Source organism: Silene latifolia, chromosome 4, assembly GCF_048544455.1.
Source record: "Silene latifolia isolate original U9 population chromosome 4, ASM4854445v1, whole genome shotgun sequence".
NCBI classification, from domain to species: Eukaryota; Viridiplantae; Streptophyta; class Magnoliopsida; order Caryophyllales; family Caryophyllaceae; genus Silene; species Silene latifolia.
Genome location: NC_133529.1, coordinates 2,676,742 through 2,696,269, shown reverse-complemented (window position 1 = coordinate 2,696,269; position 19,528 = coordinate 2,676,742). Strand labels below are relative to the sequence as shown.

The 19,528-nt window shown below is 32.3% G+C and overlaps 1 protein-coding gene across 2 annotated transcripts; it reads right to left on the bottom strand.

The window, feature by feature from the left end:
• Window positions 1-204: 204 nt before the first annotated feature.
• Window positions 205-13,525, bottom strand: LOC141652554 (sulfate transporter 3.1). 2 transcript variants are annotated; one of them, XM_074460077.1, is made up of 11 exons: window positions 13,097-13,525; window positions 6,267-6,474; window positions 5,395-5,566; window positions 4,954-5,019; window positions 4,740-4,853; window positions 2,556-2,672; window positions 1,895-2,308; window positions 1,202-1,392; window positions 1,023-1,108; window positions 775-851; window positions 205-657 (listed from the first exon to the last, which is right to left on the bottom strand). In XM_074460077.1, exons 1-11 carry the CDS (start codon window positions 13,440-13,442, stop codon window positions 463-465), a joined length of 1,986 nt encoding a protein of 661 aa, XP_074316178.1. In that variant the 5' UTR covers window positions 13,443-13,525; the 3' UTR covers window positions 205-462. The 2 variants fall into 2 exon arrangements, with proteins under 2 accessions (XP_074316178.1, XP_074316177.1); XM_074460076.1 differs by lacking the exon at window positions 13,097-13,525 and adding an exon at window positions 8,650-9,421.
• Window positions 13,526-19,528: the final 6,003 nt, after the last annotated feature.

Below are 19,528 nucleotides of genomic sequence, written 5' to 3'. Positions count from 1 at the left end.
TAAAAGCCCAATTATAGCCAAATTCATTTAGGCGGGAAAATTTTGGAGAACTCTTATTCTTTTAGTATAAGGGGGATGATCCGAACTGAACCGAATCAACTCGACCTAAACTGAACTGTATAAAACGGAACTAAACTCAATTTATAAAAACTGAAATTAAGTCAAAACAACGTGGACTAAATTAGAAGTGTAGGGAGACAAGAATGCAGAAGAAATAGAAATTTGGAGCTCAATAGACAATGCACTATTACTAATTGCATTGTTTTTACATCCTCTATGAAATATCATACAAATTGCCAAGGATGGCATGTAACACATAATCAACTATTATTACAAAGTGCAAAATAACCTCACCTATATATTTCAATTTCGGCCGGGAAATTTAATTATTATCTAGGCCAGGAAATTTTTGAAATGTAATAACTTGACGGTAATTAAGAGGTATACATAGGTAGCCCTAGCTCAGACGTTGTTGCTCCACGATTCTCGATCGACTGAACTTGAGTCGGGTGTTGGTTTGTAATTGTGAAGCATGTACCTACATGCTCCTACTGCCTCCCCTACTGTCAAATGTACCCATTCTTGTCCCAATGACTCGAGAAATTTTGACCTGTCTAGCTTCTTCATTACTTCTCCTCCCGGGTTTGCCAACACAATCTTAATTTAACCCAAACAACACAAATAATAATCAATAATTCTTGTATAAAACCGTTTTACAGTAATATTAACGTCCTGTTTAATTGAAAAAATAGTTAAGCTAGAAAAACAAAGTACCTTGAGATCTCTTCGGTCCGTGATCTTCTTCACTTCTTCTAACATGCTAATACCACTTGTGTCGATACATCCAACCGCTGCAATTACACAAATTATAAATCATGTAATGTACAAAGTATAGACCGCTTAATTTTTTTTTTTTTTTTTTTTTTTTTTTTTTTTTTTTGATTAGGTAAGAAAACTAGGTTGATCTCATTTCACTGCTGTTAGAAAAACCGTAATAACATTTAATCAGCTTGACGACTTACAACTCATATCGAGAATCACATAATGTAAGCCGACTTCTCCCGAGGATTTCAATCGCTCTTCTTCTTCATCAATCCACCTTATAATTCTGCAAATCGGACATAAAGATATAAACTTAATCCCACGTACGTTCCCTCTTTAAGTTCATTCACATCGTTTAATTAAGATAAATTGATCATACCTTTCTCTTAAGTAACTAGCATTAGTAAAGTAAATCGGACCACCAATCTCGAGAATCAGGATTCCGGGAACAGTTTGAGCTGCAGGGTACTGCTCAACACTCCTATAACAAACTGAATTCGGCACATTGCCTAGTACAAATGTCCTTGGTCTCGAAACAAATAATAACACCCTTAAGATCGACAATGCCACCTGCAATAAAATCAAGCGCGATAAAATCAATATTGTTCCGCTAGGGGAAAAAAATAATCCTCGAAAGAAAGAAATAAGGATATTCTCTCGTGTACCTTTTAACTTTTTCATTTTCTAAGATGTACCCTCTTTTCTTGCAAAAAAAAACTTTGACCGTCAATAACTCTTGGCTACAAATTCAGAATACGATAAAACTTTTTTTTTTTCAAATTGACCATCTTGAAGAGGTCTTCAGTCGGGAATTATGGTCGGTCAAAGTTTATTCGTTAAAAAAGCTTTGACCTAACTACCGGCTAAGAGTTCAAAAAGCAGTGAATTTTTTTTTTCAAATTCAAGGCCTTGACGAGATAACTGGTTTGAAAAAAAAATTGCCGTTTTCTGAACTCCTAACATAGAATTATTGTCGGTCAAAGTTTTTTTTGTGAAAAACGAGAGGAACGCCTTAGAAAACGAAAAAGTTCAGGGGTACACGAGAGAATATCCCAAGAAGAAATCAACATACCGCGATAACTAAGCCAATCTCGACACTGCCAAAAACAACACCAAGGTAGGCACTGATACAAACGAGGAAATCAAACTTGTCGATTTTATAAAGATGGATGGCAGCCTGATAATCAATGAGGCCGAGCATGGCAGAGACGATAATAGACGAGAGGACAACGAGAGGGGTATAATGGAACAATGGTGTCAAGAAGAGCAATGTGATCATCACAGCAATTGACATAACTACATTAGAGGCTGCTGTTTTGCAGCCTGCATTGTAGTTCACAGCGGACCGAGAAAACGGGCCTGTGGTTAAGTAACAAGATGTGCATGAGCCTAATATGTTCATCATCCCGAAGGCTATCATTTCTTTGTTTCCGTCTATGTTGTAGTTTTTGAACATTGCGAAGCTTCTTCCTACTGCTATTCCTTCCTGTTTTTTCATTATCATTGACCATAATTAGTCCGACATTTATATCGCAAGCGTTCAGTTCAAATCCTATAAGTTCAGAAAATTTCAGCTCCTGTAAGTTTAATTCAGAACCTATAAGTTCATTTCAGAAAATTTAAGATTCTAAATTCAGTTCAGAAAAGTTCAGAAAGTTAAGTCCAAAAGAACAGGGTCTGAGTAGAGTCGTGAGCTTTTTATATAATCGAAGGCAAAGGTTGTCGAAGCTTACGGCTAAAGCAATAACTCCGGTAACAATGCCAGTTTTGAGAGCGACCGGGAAATAAGGGGAGAAGAATACAAAGTCTTGGAAGGATGGTGGATTAACACCTTTCTTCAAATACCCTATCTGCAAAATGTGACATAACCAATCACACATTAGAACTTTAGAAAATATAGTACAAAGTTATGATCAAGACAATTCAGCATATATTCACTCATTTAAGCACATTACAATGTCCAAATACTGAGTACTTTTGACATTGATGTGAAACTCGGTACTACTCGATGGCACCGGTTAGTCAAAAATGTCGATAATGAATACTTTTAGAATCTAAATCAAACTAATAGCTCTTTTATAGGACGGTCTCATGCTACATGACTGGCATGTAGGATAATGAATCAAACTGAACTAAATGGCCCGTTTAAGGATATTTGACCATACCCTGATTGACCTGAACCGAACTGAATGACCCGTTTGCCAAGTCTATCTAGAACGGTCTTGTAGAAGAGTTATTTAGCTTTTAAATTGAGTGTTCGAACAATTATCAATTCAGATGTTTTAAATTGGTTCTCGGTTTCGGGTGTATTTTGTCAGGTCAATCTAGAACGGTCGGTCTTACAGAAGAGTTGTTGTAGACTTTTTTTTTTTTTGAGGGAAAGAGTTGTTGTAGACTTGTAGTGACATGATGGAGTGACAAAATTCCAAAGAGGAAGATTCTAAAATAATGGGCCAGCCCAACACAACCACATGTAAACAGTCTACTTTGATTGACAATAGGACCCACCATTAAGCAACAAATGGGCCTTTAATCACTTTATACGAAAACATTTGAGCCTAGAGTGATTTGGATTTAATGGTCCGAGCAAATATTCTCTAAAATCAAATATGGGTCATCATTGCACCACGTATGGAACGTTTGTGGTCCATAGTATCACTACACTATTAAGTGGATAGGGCTTCATGGCCCATTTTGACCACCTCTATAAAGTGAGAATTATTAAGGTTGATTTTGATGCTGACCGACGGGTTTTGAACTCAGGTCATGAGTACCATAGCTCACGATTTTATCAACTAAACTAGGGACTTTACCAGCTAAGTAGGTGATATAATGCATAAAACAATTAAAGTATGTAAAATGATGATATTAAAACTCGGTACAACCAGTAGCACTCTAATGCCCTATCACACTCAAGAATATTTCAAATGTGGAAATTATTTGTTCTACAAAATTTTCTTTGGAAATTTTAGTATGGTTTGTTAGTGCCGAGGAATTTCCTTATTACATGTGAAATTTAATAGGTTTTTTATGGAAATAATGTATGTTTTTTTTCTTTTATCGAAGAATTTACTTATTAGATTAGAAATTTAACGGGTTGAAAAGTAATGCATATATTCTATCAGTCTCGTGTTATATAAATTGTCTTCAAATAGGTTTGTTTTATGTAATATTTTGATAAATGTACAAGTTTAGATTCGAAATAAGAATGACTTTGAAATTATAAATTTCGTGATATTTTGTGACATTTTTAAGAGAAATCGAATAATCATATAAGTTTCAAAATGAAGTAAATAAAGACCTAAAATGATAAAGGGAACATGCATAACAGGTAAAGTCATGAGTAACATCTACATAGTATAAAAACTGAGTTTTTTCTTGGCTTCTAATTGGCTGATGAGTTTTTACATGTCGTCCCCCATATTTTCTTATTCTATTTAATTACTCTCTTTCCTCAACACAATTTCTATTCCTATCTCTTATTCCTATTTTAATTACTTATGTTAAAACATAAGTTAAAATGTCACAATTTACATAAAATATTGCAATTTACATATATTCAACAGCTCTAACATGTCAAATACCTTTAATATAATTTTAATAAAATACGATTGTACATAGTCTAATTTCAAATCTAATATTTATCAAATATTCGAATCTCCAAACATGGACTATTTATATTGTCACGCTATTGAACACTTAATCACGCTAAATTATATGTTCATGTATCTAATAATAGCGCCTGCTATTACGACCCGTTCATTTTTTTGCACGGGAATAAAACTAGTAAGTATATATAGATTTGAATTCCGCCAGCATTAAAATCGTCCTTTTATTAAAACGGAAAAAGAAAAGAAAAAGTGCAAGGGGGTGGCACATAGAAAGGCTAGAAAGAGTATGGGGTAGGTGGATCTTACCACTTGGACACCATGTTTTTCAGCATGGGTGAGATAAACAAGCAAGCTTCCTAAAATGACTGATGTCAATGGTGCCATGGCTGATATCCAAAAAAACCTCGGCCGCTTTTTGCTCTACATTACAAAATTGATTACGTTTACACTCCATATAAATTCACACGTTAGAAAAAACCGTTAAAAGTAATTATTTTAATTTTAATTAAATAAAACTTACGAAGTATCTAGTGAGTAGTAGGAAGAAAAGGAAACAACATCCTAATAGAGCACTTTCCCATCGCCACTGCATGCAAAAACACAAAATTAATTTCAAAATTAAACACGACGAGTCAAAGTCAGGATTTCTCGCTAGGAGGCGAAGTACTAACCAAGTAAGGTATTCTAGAAAAAGAATTGAAATTTTTAGCTTAACCCCCAGGAAGCCAGGATTTGAACTTAGGGGGGCGAAAATTTTTAGAGAGAGCAACGACTAATTTCATAAGACACCCTCAAAAAATTTCGAAAAAATTAACTAAAAATTTCATCGCCCGGAGGGGGGGGGGGGGGGGGGGGGAGGGCGATCGCCTCCGCTAGCCCCCCCAGCTCCACCACTGATAATAACTATGATGTCCTATACTCCTATATATATAACGGTTTTATACAAGATTGATTGGTATACCTCGTGTTCTTGGGTGAAGACGGAACGCATGACAGAAATGAGATCAGTAGCTTGAGTGAAATGATTGAGACCAAGTATTCCTTTGAGTTGTTGCAAGCACACCACCGTAGCTGCTCCTCCCATGAACCCTACTATTGTTGCATGTGATAAGAAATCCACTATAAACCCTAACCTGCATTTATAATAAATCATTTAAATCATTTATTTACTTGATTATCATACTAATTGCATGCTCTACTTTTCATGTTGAACAAAGCTAATTAAATATACCAATAATGGGGACACTTGAGTGTTAAACATGAGTGGTGTAGTTAGTATCTTGTAAAACGATTGTATGTACTATAAGTGAACTTAAAACCGTTTCATAGTTTAAAATAAAAGGGTCATTAAAAGCAGTGAAATTGTCACTAATGGTTAACATTATATTTACATTTGTGAAGAATTAGATCTAATATGATCTAGATCTGATAAATGGGTTAATTGGGACAGGTCTATTCAAGTTATTAGGGTTTGCAAACATCCTGGTTTATCAACTTATTTAGGAATAATGGCCAGTACAAAATAAGAAATATTCAAGAGTCGAACGTGGTGGGATGAGCTCAATTCGAGTTGCAGGTCAATTTCATACCCGTTGTCACTCTGTTAAGGGAAAAATCGTGCACTACCGATCTGGTAATTCAAATCGCTTAATTATGATCATGTCAGTTCTGTAAGGCCTACTATTATCTCATAAATATTGTTTTTACTATAACAAGGACCATCATCAACAATATGAAAATTGGTCCCAACTCCCAAGTTATCAATTGTTACACAATATTAGTAAGTTGGATTTAGGTCAACTCATTATTATAAGAAAAAAGATAGGTACAAACCTCAAGAGGCCAAGGGTAACCTCAAGAATGCCAGCAATAAGTGTAGCAGTAAAAGCAAGGTGGACAAATAACTTGGGATTTTCTGTGGGACTAACAGCACTACTTAACATTGACCCTGTTAATAGTGACGCCACCGCAACCGTTCCAACCGCCAAATCTCTTGAACTTCCCATCATTGCATATATCAACGGTGGTACGAAACTTGAATCTACATTATTATTACATGCATACGTACAAAAACATTAAGGCTAAAAACAATGTTATAATATTAACGGATACATATTAAAAAAACCGTTTATTAACTTCTTTATGTATGTCCTGTTAGAAAAAAAATCGGAATATTAATACGAAGATAATAAGAAGTTCAAAAGATTCTCAGGACTGAATCCCGAGTTCTTTTTGTCTAATTTATTAGCTAAATGTTCACGGTTCGACATTTCAAGTACCCTTTCATATAAAAGTTAAGTTTATTTGAATCTACATTATTACATGCATACGTACAAAAACAAAAGGCCAAAAATAATGTTATATGGTGAATTATATTAAGAAATTGATATTGTATAAGATAATGTTTATTTATTTCTCCAATATCTCATCATAGAAAGATAATTTCACAACTTGTGTTTCATTGGCTTCAAGATTTTTGGATTGGAAAGGTTGATTGGGGATTTGAGATGCCCCATTTTATGAAAGTTCTTCTAATGATAACTTGTGTTTGTTTAGTTTAACCGCGTAAAGAATACACTCTGTTCCAGTTATTTATTCACCTTCGATTCATATTAAATTAATCAAGTTTAAAAGAGTTCGATTCAGCTTTAGGTTCAGTTCAACTTAATTAAATTCAGTTCTACCAGTATTATGTAATTAAATTCTCGATAATAAAATGATAATGTTATCTATATATTGTCAATATTCCCAACTTGTGTTTCACATATTTCAAGTTACAAGGATAATGTAACTATAGCCTCTATAGGTGGTAAAGGTTATAGTTGATATTTGATGCTCCATTATGTAAGATCTACCAATAATACGATTATACGAGTAAAAGGTGATCATAAACGTTGCCAAACTAATTAATTAAACTAAATAATCATTAATCGAAAAGATCATCCACTAAAAGGAGAATCTTTATCGTTAATTAAAGTGAGGCATGCGCAAAAGGCCAGTGATGAAAGTGTAGTAGTTTCCTGTTATGGGTTGGATTTTCTTTCCCGATTTTTTAGAAATGCGCCATATTCTATTTTTGGTTTATTCATTAAAATTGCTTTAAATATGTAATTTTATAGATTATAATATCGGTTTTTCATAGGATAAGAAACCAAAAAGGAAAAGAAATAAATGCATTATTGTAAAGAAAAGTAAAAAAGTGATAGAATACTACAATTTTCCATAAAAATAGCATTTAATTTTTCCTTTTTGGGTGTATCTATGTTTTCTACTCCACTAACATAGATACACACAAATTATAGTTTAAGATTAATATATTCACAAATTATAGATTAAGACCGTTTTACAATGATTCAGTTATAGGCTTATAGACTAAACAATCATTTATTATTATCAATAAATAAATATTTTTAAATTCGTTTTTTTTTTTCAAACTTCTCACAGCATATCATAAAACTATCTTACCCAATAATCATAATCGTGGTGGTATATACTAGGTCATTTATGTCAAATTTTGGACATCAAATTGTAGAATCTAATTTCCATCATAAAACTATACAAGACTAAATTTCCATCATAATACCTCTCTATTGACTAAAGAGAACAATAGATTCTTATGATATTATTGGAATGAGCTACACTTATTCTATATAGTGTTTCTTAAGCTTCTTCATCTTATCCATTACTCCCTCTGTCCTCGTAAATAGTTTATATTTATTTTATTTTGTGAGGGGAAAACAAAACAAATGTAAACTATTGACTGGAACAAAAGGAATACTATTTTATTAAAATAATAATCATGCATGCAAAACTCTAAGAATGACAATTTTCAAGTATCTCCTTGAACATACAAAAACAACAATATTACTCCTACTATGGTTTATAGTATTAAAAAGCTCTTCAGTAATATAAAACCGTCTTACATAAGTTTTTTTAGTTGTGGAGCGGGTTTAGCAAGGGATGTCTATGAGCGAAAAATTTCAGAGAGGGTGAACGAATAATAGTAGTAGGTAAATTTAAAAAGAAAAATTTAGCTAAATACTTTGAAATTTCTATCTTCTAGCAGGACGAGCGCCCCTGCTAGCCCTGCCCTAGCTCCGCCACTAGATGTCATATCTTTAAACGACGAAAAATATGAATTTCTTAACTAAAAAACAATATGAAATCAAAAAAGAAAACTGAAAATGAAGCATTATATGAATAAATGGAAACTTACATAATCCAAGAATAGGAGGTAAATTAGCAAGTTTAGCATAACTAATCCCTTGAGGAATAGCAAGGCTAGCAATAGTAATCCCAGCAATAAGATCCGACTTGAAAAACCCGAGACTATACTGTGGGGTCCACTCAAGAAAAGGGAAAAAATATTGTAACCCAAGTACAAATTTCCTTGACTTTGGTTGACCTTTAAATTGCCTAAGTGGGTCATCCGGGAAAAATGTTTCCTTCAAGTTTGTTTGTAAGGACTTAAAAAATGGCTGAGGTGGCGGTACGATATCTCTTCGTTCTTGACCGCCTCGGACACGTGCATGTTGTCCCGACCGTGCTAAATCCATTGTCCCCATTTCTATTTTGGCACAATAACACTATTACTGTAATAATATTGTTATTGTTATTATAATGTTGCTTATTATGACTCTGACCTGACCTGACTCGACTCAACTCGGACTTAAATTGTAGGAATTTGGAAGAGTAATGGGCTAATGTGTATTAAGATTATTTGGAAGGTAGGGAATTATGGTGGTGCAATGAAGTTAGGGGGTGTATATATAGGGGAAGAATTTAGTAGGTCTATTATTGTAAATTGAAAATATTATTTTGGAAAAAAATGATAAGGTAGTGTAAAATGGGACCCACTAGGGTATTAGATCAGCAGGACACGTGGCTGATGGTGAGAAAATAATGTTGTTTTTGTGATGCAATAGTCTTTGATGAAGTCATGAAGACATGAAGATCTTGCCAACTTCTTTGGCAAATTGGTTTTCTCTAAAATTCCCCTAACTTTTTAACTTTATTTATAGGTAAACAAGCTCCCGTTAAGTTGGCAAAAGTATGAGATATTTTTGAACTTATTGTTATTATAATTTATAGCCTTTTTGGGTATTTCCGAATAGTATCGAGATTTGGTATCATGCCACGCATATTTTTATGTAAATTATAAATACGGCTACGTTCTAATTATTTGTTTACTCTTTTTAATTTCTATGAAAAATATTTTAATTAAAGGTAAATAAATAATTAAGTGCTAAATCATTATAACAGATTTTATGCATTATACTCGAGTGGCCCGAGTGCTATCAAAACTCATTGCATATGTTATTTCAATTTTTTGTACATGGGTTAGTTAGAGTTTAAATTTTTTTTTTTTTTTTAAAAAAAAAAATTAAGAAAGTCTTGAAGGTTATTTGATAATGTGCAGTATGAGTGCTTGTACTCTTGTAGCAAATTGAGTTGACGACTTGACGTTGCCTTGTCTTTATTGAGTAGGAGTAAAATGATTTTCAAAAATTTAGTGTAAAGCTTTTTTTACATTGTGGAATTATTTTACACTATGGAATTTTGCATTGTGGAATTTTTTTACGTTATGGAATTTTCTACGAAATGATTTTACATTGTGGAATTTTTTTTCTAGTTTATCTAGATCCATAGTAAATTAATAATTCGCTCACAATTGAAGTTATCGAAGTATTTATTTCTTCTAGTAACACACTACATGGCGAAAATATATATTGATAAGTATATGGCGTATTTGTAAATACTTATCAAAATTATCCAATATGTATGGCGTATTTAATATTTGACAAAATCATCAACTTTTATATTAACGTACCAAAATATATATTGATAAGTATATGCTAGTTTTTTTAATCAGTAAAATCATGAGACGTACATTATTGTAATTCGATCTCTTACTTAAATTTGAGTCCTATGAGTACCGAAAAATGTCCTTAAACCTCCTTTTACCAAAAATAAAAACGTTTATAATATGCAATATATATTGCAATGAAATGAACTTGTACAATTTTTTTGATAAGTAGATGGTAAACAAGCTCCCGTTAAGTTGGCAAAAGTATGAGATATTTTTGAACTTATTGCTATTATAGCCTTTTAGGGTATTTCTAAATGAAGAATAGTATCGAGATTTAGTATCAAGTTCACGCATATTTTTACTGTATTGTAAATTATAAAATACAGCTACGTTCTAATTATTTGTTTACATACCTTTATAAATTTTTGTGAGAAGTATTTAAGTTAAAGGTAAACAAATGATTTAGTGCAAAATTATTATAACGGATTTTAAAGTTTTGTTTTTTTTTTCTTTTTTTCTTTTAAGAAGAAAGCCTTAAAGGTTATTTGATAATGTGCAGTATGAGTGCTTGTACTCTTGTAGCAAATTGAGTTGACGTTGCCTTGTCTTTATTGAGTAGGAGTAAAATGATTTTACAAAAATTTAATGTAAAGCTTTTTTTACATTGTGGAATTCTTTTACACACTGGAATTTTTTTACATTGTGGAATTTTCTACGAAATGATTTTATATTGTGGAATTTTTTACAAAATGATTTTACATTCGAGTCCAGCATAAAAGTAACAAAAAAACTATATAAGGCAATTATCTACAAATCTACAATGACTACGAAGTAAAGCAATTGAGTGAGCATAATATACATACAACTATTATTCTAGCTTGTGACGAAAATACATATTGATATATGTATACGACGTATTTATAAATACTTATCAAAATTATCAAATATGCAAGTATGGCGTATTTGTAAATACTTGCCAAAATCATCAATTTTTATATTAACGTACAAGTAGGGTGGTTATTATGCTAGGTTTTTAAACTAGTAAAATTATGAGACGTACATTATTGTAATTCGATCTATTACTTGAATTTGAGTCCTATGAATACACTCTGTTTCAGTTATTTATTCACCTTCGATTCATATTAACTAATCAAGTTTAAAAGAGTTCGATTCAGCTTTAGATTCAGTTCAACTTAATTAAATTCAGTTCTACCAGTATTATGTAATTAAATTCTCGATAATAAAATGATAATGTTATCTATATTGTCAATATTCCCAACTTGTGTTTTACATATTTCAAGTTACAAGGATAATGTAACTATAGCCTCTATAGGTGGTAAAGGTTATAGTTGATATTTGATGCTCCATTATGTAAGATCTACCAATAATACGATTATACGAGTAAAAGGTGATCATAAACGTTGCCAAACTAATTAATTAAACTAAATAATCATTAATCGAAAAGATCATCCACTAAAAGGAGAATCTTTATCGTTAATTAAAGTGAGGCATGCGCAAAAGGCCAGTGATGAAAGTGTAGTAGTTTCCTGTTATGGGTTGGATTTTCTTTCCCGATTTTTTAGAAATGCGCCATATTCTATTTTTGGTTTATTCATTAAAATTGCTTTAAATATGTAATTTAATAGATTATAATATCGGATTTTCATAAGATAAGAAATCAAAAAAGGAAAGAAATAAATGCATTATTGTAAAGAAAAGTTAAAAAGTGATAGAATACTACAATTTTTCATAAAAATAGCATTTAATTCTTTCCTTTTTGGGTTTATTATCCTATGCCCACTAGGCATAGGTTAGAAAAACCCTTATAATATTTAGTCAAGGATTGCAAAAAGTCTTGTTAGTGGAGTAGAAAACATAGATACACACAAGTTATAGTTTAAGATTAATATATTCACAAATTATAGATTAAGACCGTTTTACAATGATTCAGTTATAGGCTTATAGACTAAACAATCATTTATTATTATCAATAAATAAATATTTTTAAATTCGTTTTTTTTTTAACTTCTCACAGCATATCATAAAACTATCTTACACAATAATCATAATCGTGGTAGTATATTACTAGGTCATTTATGCATGTCAAATTTTGGACATCAAATTGTAGAATCTAATTTCCATCATAAAACTATACAAGACTAAATTTCCATCATAATACCTCTCTATTGACTAAAAAGAACAATAGATTCTTATGATATTATTGGAATGAGCTACACTTATTCTATATATATAGTGTTTCTTAAGCTTCTTCATCTTATCCACTACTCCCTCCGTCCCTGTGAATAGTTTACATTTATTTTATTTTGTGAGGGAACAAAACAAATATAAACTATTGACTGGAACAGAGGGAATACTATTTTATTAAAATAATAATCATGCATGCAAAACTCTAAGAATGAAAAAATTTTCAAGTATCTCCTTGAACATACAAAAACAACAATATTACTCCTACTATGGTTGATAGTATTAAAAAGCTCTTCAGTAATATAAAACCGTCTTACACGAGTTTTTTAGTAGTGGAGCAGGTTTAGCAAGGGATGATACAGATGTCAATTCAGTGGCGAAGCCAAGGTTGAACTTACTATGAGCGAAAAATTTCGGAGAAGGTGAACGGATAATAGTAGTAGGTAAACTTAAAAAGAAAAATTTAGCTAAATACTTTGAAATTTCTATCTTCTAGTAGGACGAGCGCCCCTGCTAGCCCTGCCCTAGCTCCGCCACTAGATGTCATATCTTTAAACGACGAAAAATATGAATTTCTTAACTAAAAAACAATATGAAATCAAAAAAGAAAACTGAAAATGAAGCATTATATGAATAAATGGAAACTTACATAATCCAAGAATAGGAGGTAAATTAGCAAGTTTAGCATAGCTAATCCCTTGAGGAATAGCAAGGCTAGCAATAGTAATCCCAGCAATAAGATCCGACTTGAAAAACCCGAGACTATACTGTGGGGTCCACTCAAGAAAAGGGAAAAAATATTGTAACCCAAGTACAAATTTCCTTGACTTTGGTTGACCCTTAAATTGCCTAAGTGGGTCATCTGGGAAAAATGTTTCCTTCAAGTTTGTTTGTAAGGACTTAAAAAATGGCTGAGGTGGCGGTACCGATACTCGGTTCTTGACCGCCTCGGGGTACATGTTGTACCCCGACTGGTGCTCGTCCATTGTCCCCATTTCTATTTTGGCACAATAACACTATTACTGTAATAATACCGTTATTGTTATTATAATGTTGCGTATTCTGACTCTAACTTGACCTGACTATCTCGGACTTATAATGTGGGAATTTGGAAGAGTAATTGACTAATTGGTATTAAGAAAATTTGGAATGTAGGAATTATGGTGGTGAAATGAAGTTAGGGGTGTATATATAGGGGAAAATTTTGTAGGTTTTATTTTATTTTTTATTTTTTTTAAATTGAAAGTATTATTTTGGAAAAAAAATGATAAGGTAGTGTAAAATGGGACCCACTAGGGTATTAGATCAGCAGGACACGTGGCTGATGATGAGAAAATAATGTTGTTTTTGTGATGCAATAGTCTTTGATGAAGTCATGAAGACATGAAGATCTTGCCAACTTCTTTGGCAAATTGGCTTTCTCTAAAATTCCCCTAACTTTTAACTTTATTTATAGGTAAACAAGCTCCCGTTAAGTTGGCAAAAGTATGAGATATTTTTGAACTTATAGTTATTATAATTTATAGCCTTTTAGGGTATTTTTGAATAGTATCGAGATTTGGTATCATGCCCACGCATATTTTTATGTAAATTATAAATACTGCTACGTTCTAATTATTTGTTTACTCTTTTTAATTTCTGTGAGAAATATTTTAATTAAAGGTAAATAAATGATTTAGTGCAAAATCATTATAACGGATTTTATGCATTATACTCGAGTGGCCCGAGTGCTATCAAAACTCATTGCATATGGTATTTCATTATTTTTTGTACATGGGTTAGTTAGAGTTTAAAGGTTTTTTTTTTTTTTTTTTTTTTTTTTTAAAAAAAAAAAAAAAAAAATTAAGAAAGTCTTGAAGGTTATTTGATAATGTGCAGTATGAGTGCTTGTACTCTTGTAGCAAATTGAGTTGACGTTGCCTTGTCTTTATTGAGTAGGAGTAAAATGTTTTACAAAAGTTTAGTGTAAAGCTTTTTTTACATTGTGGAATTTTTTTACACAATGGAATTTTACATTGTGGAATTTTTTTACATTTGGAATTTTTTTTCTAGTTTATCTAGATCCATAGTAAATTAATAATTCGCTCACAATTGAAGTTATCGAAGTATTTATTTCTTCTAGTAACACACTACATGGCGAAAATATATATTGATAAGTATATGGCGTATTTGTAAATACTTATCAAAATTATCCAATATGTATGGCGTTATTTTACAAATACGCCATATACTTTTGATAAGTATTTACAAATACGTTTTTTTACAAAATGATTTTACATTCGAGTCCAGCATAAAAGTAACAAAAAAACTATATAAGGCAATTATCTACAAATCTACAATGACTACGAAGTAAAGCAATTGAGTGAGCATAATATACATACAACTATTATTCTAGCTTGTGACGAAAATACATATTGATATATGTATACGACGTATTTGTAAATACTTATCAAAATTATCAAATATGCAAGTATGGCGTATTTGTAAATACTTGCCAAAATCATCAATTTTTATATTAACGTACAGGTAGGGTGGTTATTATGCTAGTTTTTTAAACTAGTAAAATTATGAGACGTACATTATTGTAATTCGATCTATTACTTGAATTTGAGTCCTATGAGTACCGAAAAAATGTCCTTAAACCTCCTTTTACCAAAAATAAAAACGTTTATGATATGCAATATAAATTGCAATGAAATGAACTTGTACAATTCTTTGATAAGTAGATGGGTACATGAACCAAAAACAAATTTTCAAGAGTGGAAAATCTGGTGGTTCTAACTTTGTTGTGTCTTGAATCTTTTATAACATGCAACGTGGTAGATGAATGATTGGTTGATGGGGAAAAAGAGTGAGTTTCCCATTAGTGTATGCCCTACTATACTTTACGTATACACTCGACCACCCTTGTGATGAACTTATTAAGTTTAATATTAATGGATGATTATAGTAAGTGGATTATACATCTGATGTAGTACATCAGATGGTATAGTTTTTGAGTATAAATATAAAGTTTTTGAGTTTTAATTTTAAGATATTGAGTTTTATCATAAAATTTTTGAGTTCATTTACTTAAACATTAATCTCAAAAAGTTACATTATAACTCGAAAGAATTACTTATAACCTCAGAAAATTTTGAGTTTTGAAGTCATAAAACTAAAATGTAATTTATAAACTCTATAGAAACTCAAAAAAATACACAAAAACTCAAAAATTCATTAAGTGTGATGTAGTACATCCGATGTACAATCTTTTTTCTATGGATGATTATTATTTCATTTATATATTTCTTAATTATTGTGCAAGTAATTCCAACATATGGCTCAAAATCGATTTAAAATGTAAATCTAGCAAAAGCACGCGATGTTTTCAACATTTCAAGGAGGGGGGTTCGGGAAAAGCATAGGACAAGTCGTCGAGTACTCTACAATCGACCACCCTTGTGATGATGAACTTAACTTTAATGGATGATTATTATGCATTTATTTATTTCTTAATTATTGTATAATTTTAACATATAACTTAAAATTAATTTGGGTGTTATTTTTTATACGATTATTTAAAATGCAAATTCAGCAAAAGTATATGACGTTTCCAACATTTCAAGGAGGGTTTGGAAAAGCATGGGACAAGCAGTCACGTACGTTACCTCGACCACCCTTGTGATGATTAACTTAAGTTTGATGGATGATTATTATTATTTCGGTTATTTATTTCTTAATTATTGCATAATTCTAACACATGGCTCAAAATTGATTTGGGTTTTCTTTTGTATACGATCATAAAAAAATGCAAATCCAGCAAAAAGCACGCGATGTTTCCAACCTTTCAAAGAGGAGGGTTCGGGAAAAGAACAGGACAAGACGTCGAGTTGATTGTATATATAAATATGAAATAAAGTTAGAGTTACATTACTAGTGAAATGTTGATATGTTTCACAAATATGTGTAAACAATTAGGCTATTTTGGTAATCAACATAATAAGAAGGACGACAACGATAACTTACTTGATTGAGACCTAACAATGCCGACCCACAAAACAAAGAGCATGTTTCACTAGCTATTTTGAGATCATACTAGCTAATACGACCAGTTACCCTATTACTTTTGGTTAGTACCACACTTCCACTACAAAAAAAGAAAAAAAGCTTTAATTTTAAAAAAAGGAGAATATTAAACTAGTTGATATTGATATATATAAATTCAAACACAATATTTTAATATTCCGTAATAGATAAGTTATAGTTATAGGATATTATGATGAGTAATTTTCATGTTCACTGGATGTACCACACTACCACGACTCACCGTCCACAGTCCACACACAGTCATTAGGAAAAATAGAATAATAACAACATTGCCATAAGCATAACCTTGAGTAAAGTGAAAAAGAAAGTTTCTCATTAATTACGGTGTACATAGAAGTGGTTTTAGTGGGGGTTATTAAGGCCATGCATCACAGTTGACTAGTTGTAAATGTTTTACGTTGTTTTATCCAAAAGGTTGTGGGTTCGAACCTTCTTTCTTGTAATTTCCCAAGTATTTTGTTAATAAATATACCTTCAAAAGCTAATCGGGTCGCGGCCCACTGGCAACAGTTGTAGACTACATACTTAATCTAGACTTCCTTTCTGACATTTTGTTCATTGATTTGTTTTCCTGTGAATTATTCTTTTATTATTGCTTTTTTTTCTGAATTTATATTGTCGACATACCTAAATGTGAAGTATATTTAATAGTAAAATGGTGGTTTTTAATATTTTCAGATAAAAAAATCTTCTATGTAAACTCAAAACCCATTACGGGGATCCTAGAAACACTCATGGAGTCATGGGTGTACATTAACATGATACACCTGTTGTATCAAGTTTTTTTTTTTTAAAAAAAAATTGTGATATTGACTCAATAATTCAATATCATCCCTTGGTTTAAACAAATTTCTAATTAAAAAAAAACATAATTTTCATTTAAACCAACTTAAAAAAAAAAAAAAAGGATGTTGTACTAATAAATATGTGAAATAATTCAACTATTAATTTCCATGTAGAATAGACTACTAATCTACTATAGTCTATAGTACTATTTTGAGACGGATTCGTTTTCATAATTTGCGTGCTTCCAATTTTATATTTCCGTCAATTGACAAACATAACACAATTCCATCTCTACAATTATCCTGTATTAGTCATCTACTAATTATTAGACCATCTGATATAGAATTAGTCCGTTTTAAACGAATTCTGTAGGTTAGAAAATATGCAGCGGAATTGTTGTAATCTGACCGTAGAATTGATGTAAAACAAGCAATTAAATAGGTAAACAGAAGGTAAACGTTAGAATTGATTAAGGAACAAGATAGATAGGTGAATCTTGATCAGCACCTCGCAAGGCAATCACTCGAATCACTCAAAGGCAACCTCGCAAGGTAGGGTTCGTGTATCTCGCAAGAATGATTTAAATAAGCATAAAACGGAAGTTTTATTGGTAATCTAGAATCAATGTTATTAGGTTACAAAGCTTTAATTTATAGTGACCTAAAACCTAATCATACTTGGACAACAAGCAAACTAATTTCCTTAACTAATTAGGAAACAAATAATCAAAAAAGAAACTAAGACTTAAATAGGATTAGGAAATTATAGGCTTTCCTAATTTTATTTGTAATAGATTAATTAGCTAAATAATACTAATAATTTCGGACCAGCTAGTAATCCACACGGTTTGGATTAACCGTGTACTTCTGGGCCTTTATCCACCCAAGTGAGCATCGTCAAATAACTTGACCCAATCTTGAAGCCTTCGACTAAATGAGTTGCATTTCGGCTAAGTAGCACTTCATTTTCATTGTCCATCAATGCTCCTGCATCATTCTCTCCTTCTTTTTGAGAATTTGACCTCAAATTGTCGTCGTCGAGATATGGGGACAAGTCACCAACATTAAACGTTGCACTCACACCACCGTACTCACTTGGTAATTCCAACTTGTAAGCATTCGAACCGTAGCAATCTATGACCTTGAATGGGCCATCCGCTCGCGCATCAACTTGTTCTTTCGCTTAGCTAGAAAACGCTCCTTCCTTAAATGAAGCCACACGAGATCCCCTACTTTGAACACGGGCTGTTTTCGATGCTTATTGGCTTTCTCTTTGTATTTAGCATTCGATTTCTCAATTTGGGCTCTCACTTGTTCACAAGTCCTCGTAAAGGTAGCCCGCCTCTCCTTTGCTTCAAAGCTCATAAGGTCTTTCTTCTAATTGGAACTAGATCAATAGGCAAAAATGGGTTAATGCCATACACAATTTCGAATGGAGCACGCCCGTGGTCACCGATGGAGTCCTAAGGTTATACGCAAATTCAGCATGTGCAAGTTTAGTATCCCAATCCTTCGTAGTCTTGCTCACTAGGCCACGCAATAAACTTCCCAAGGTACGATTAGTGACCTCCGTTTGCCCATCTGTTTGAGGATGGTGCGAAGTCTTGAATGAAGAACTTTGTACCCATCAAACGCCATAAAGTCTTCCAAAAATAACTAAGGAACTTCACATCACGGTGCGAGACAATAGTAAGGGGAATACCATGTAAACGGACTACCTCCTTATAGTACAAATCAAGAACATTCGTAGCATCATCCGTCTTGTGACAAGGAATAAAATGAGCCATCTTTGAAAACCGATCAACAACAACCATGATCGAGTCTTTACCCCTTTGTGTTCTCGGCAAACCAAGTATGAAATCCATGCTCACCTCGCTCCAAGGTCGTTTTGGCACGTAAAAGGCGTGTACTGACCCTTTAACAAACGAACTCTTTGCTTTCTGACACACAACGCACTTGCCCACAATTTCTTGGACATCTTTACTCATCTTGGGCCAATAGAAATGTTCACTTACAATGTCATAAGTCTTGTTCGAACCAAAATGACCAGCCAAAGCTCCTCCGTGAGCCTCTCTAATAATCAACTCCTGAATTAACCCTTGTGGAATGCAAAGGCGATTTCCCTTAAACAAAAATCCATCTTGCATTGTATAAAGTCCAGTAGGTTCAATCACCTCTTTAGCAAATGCCGGATCAGCCTTGTATAA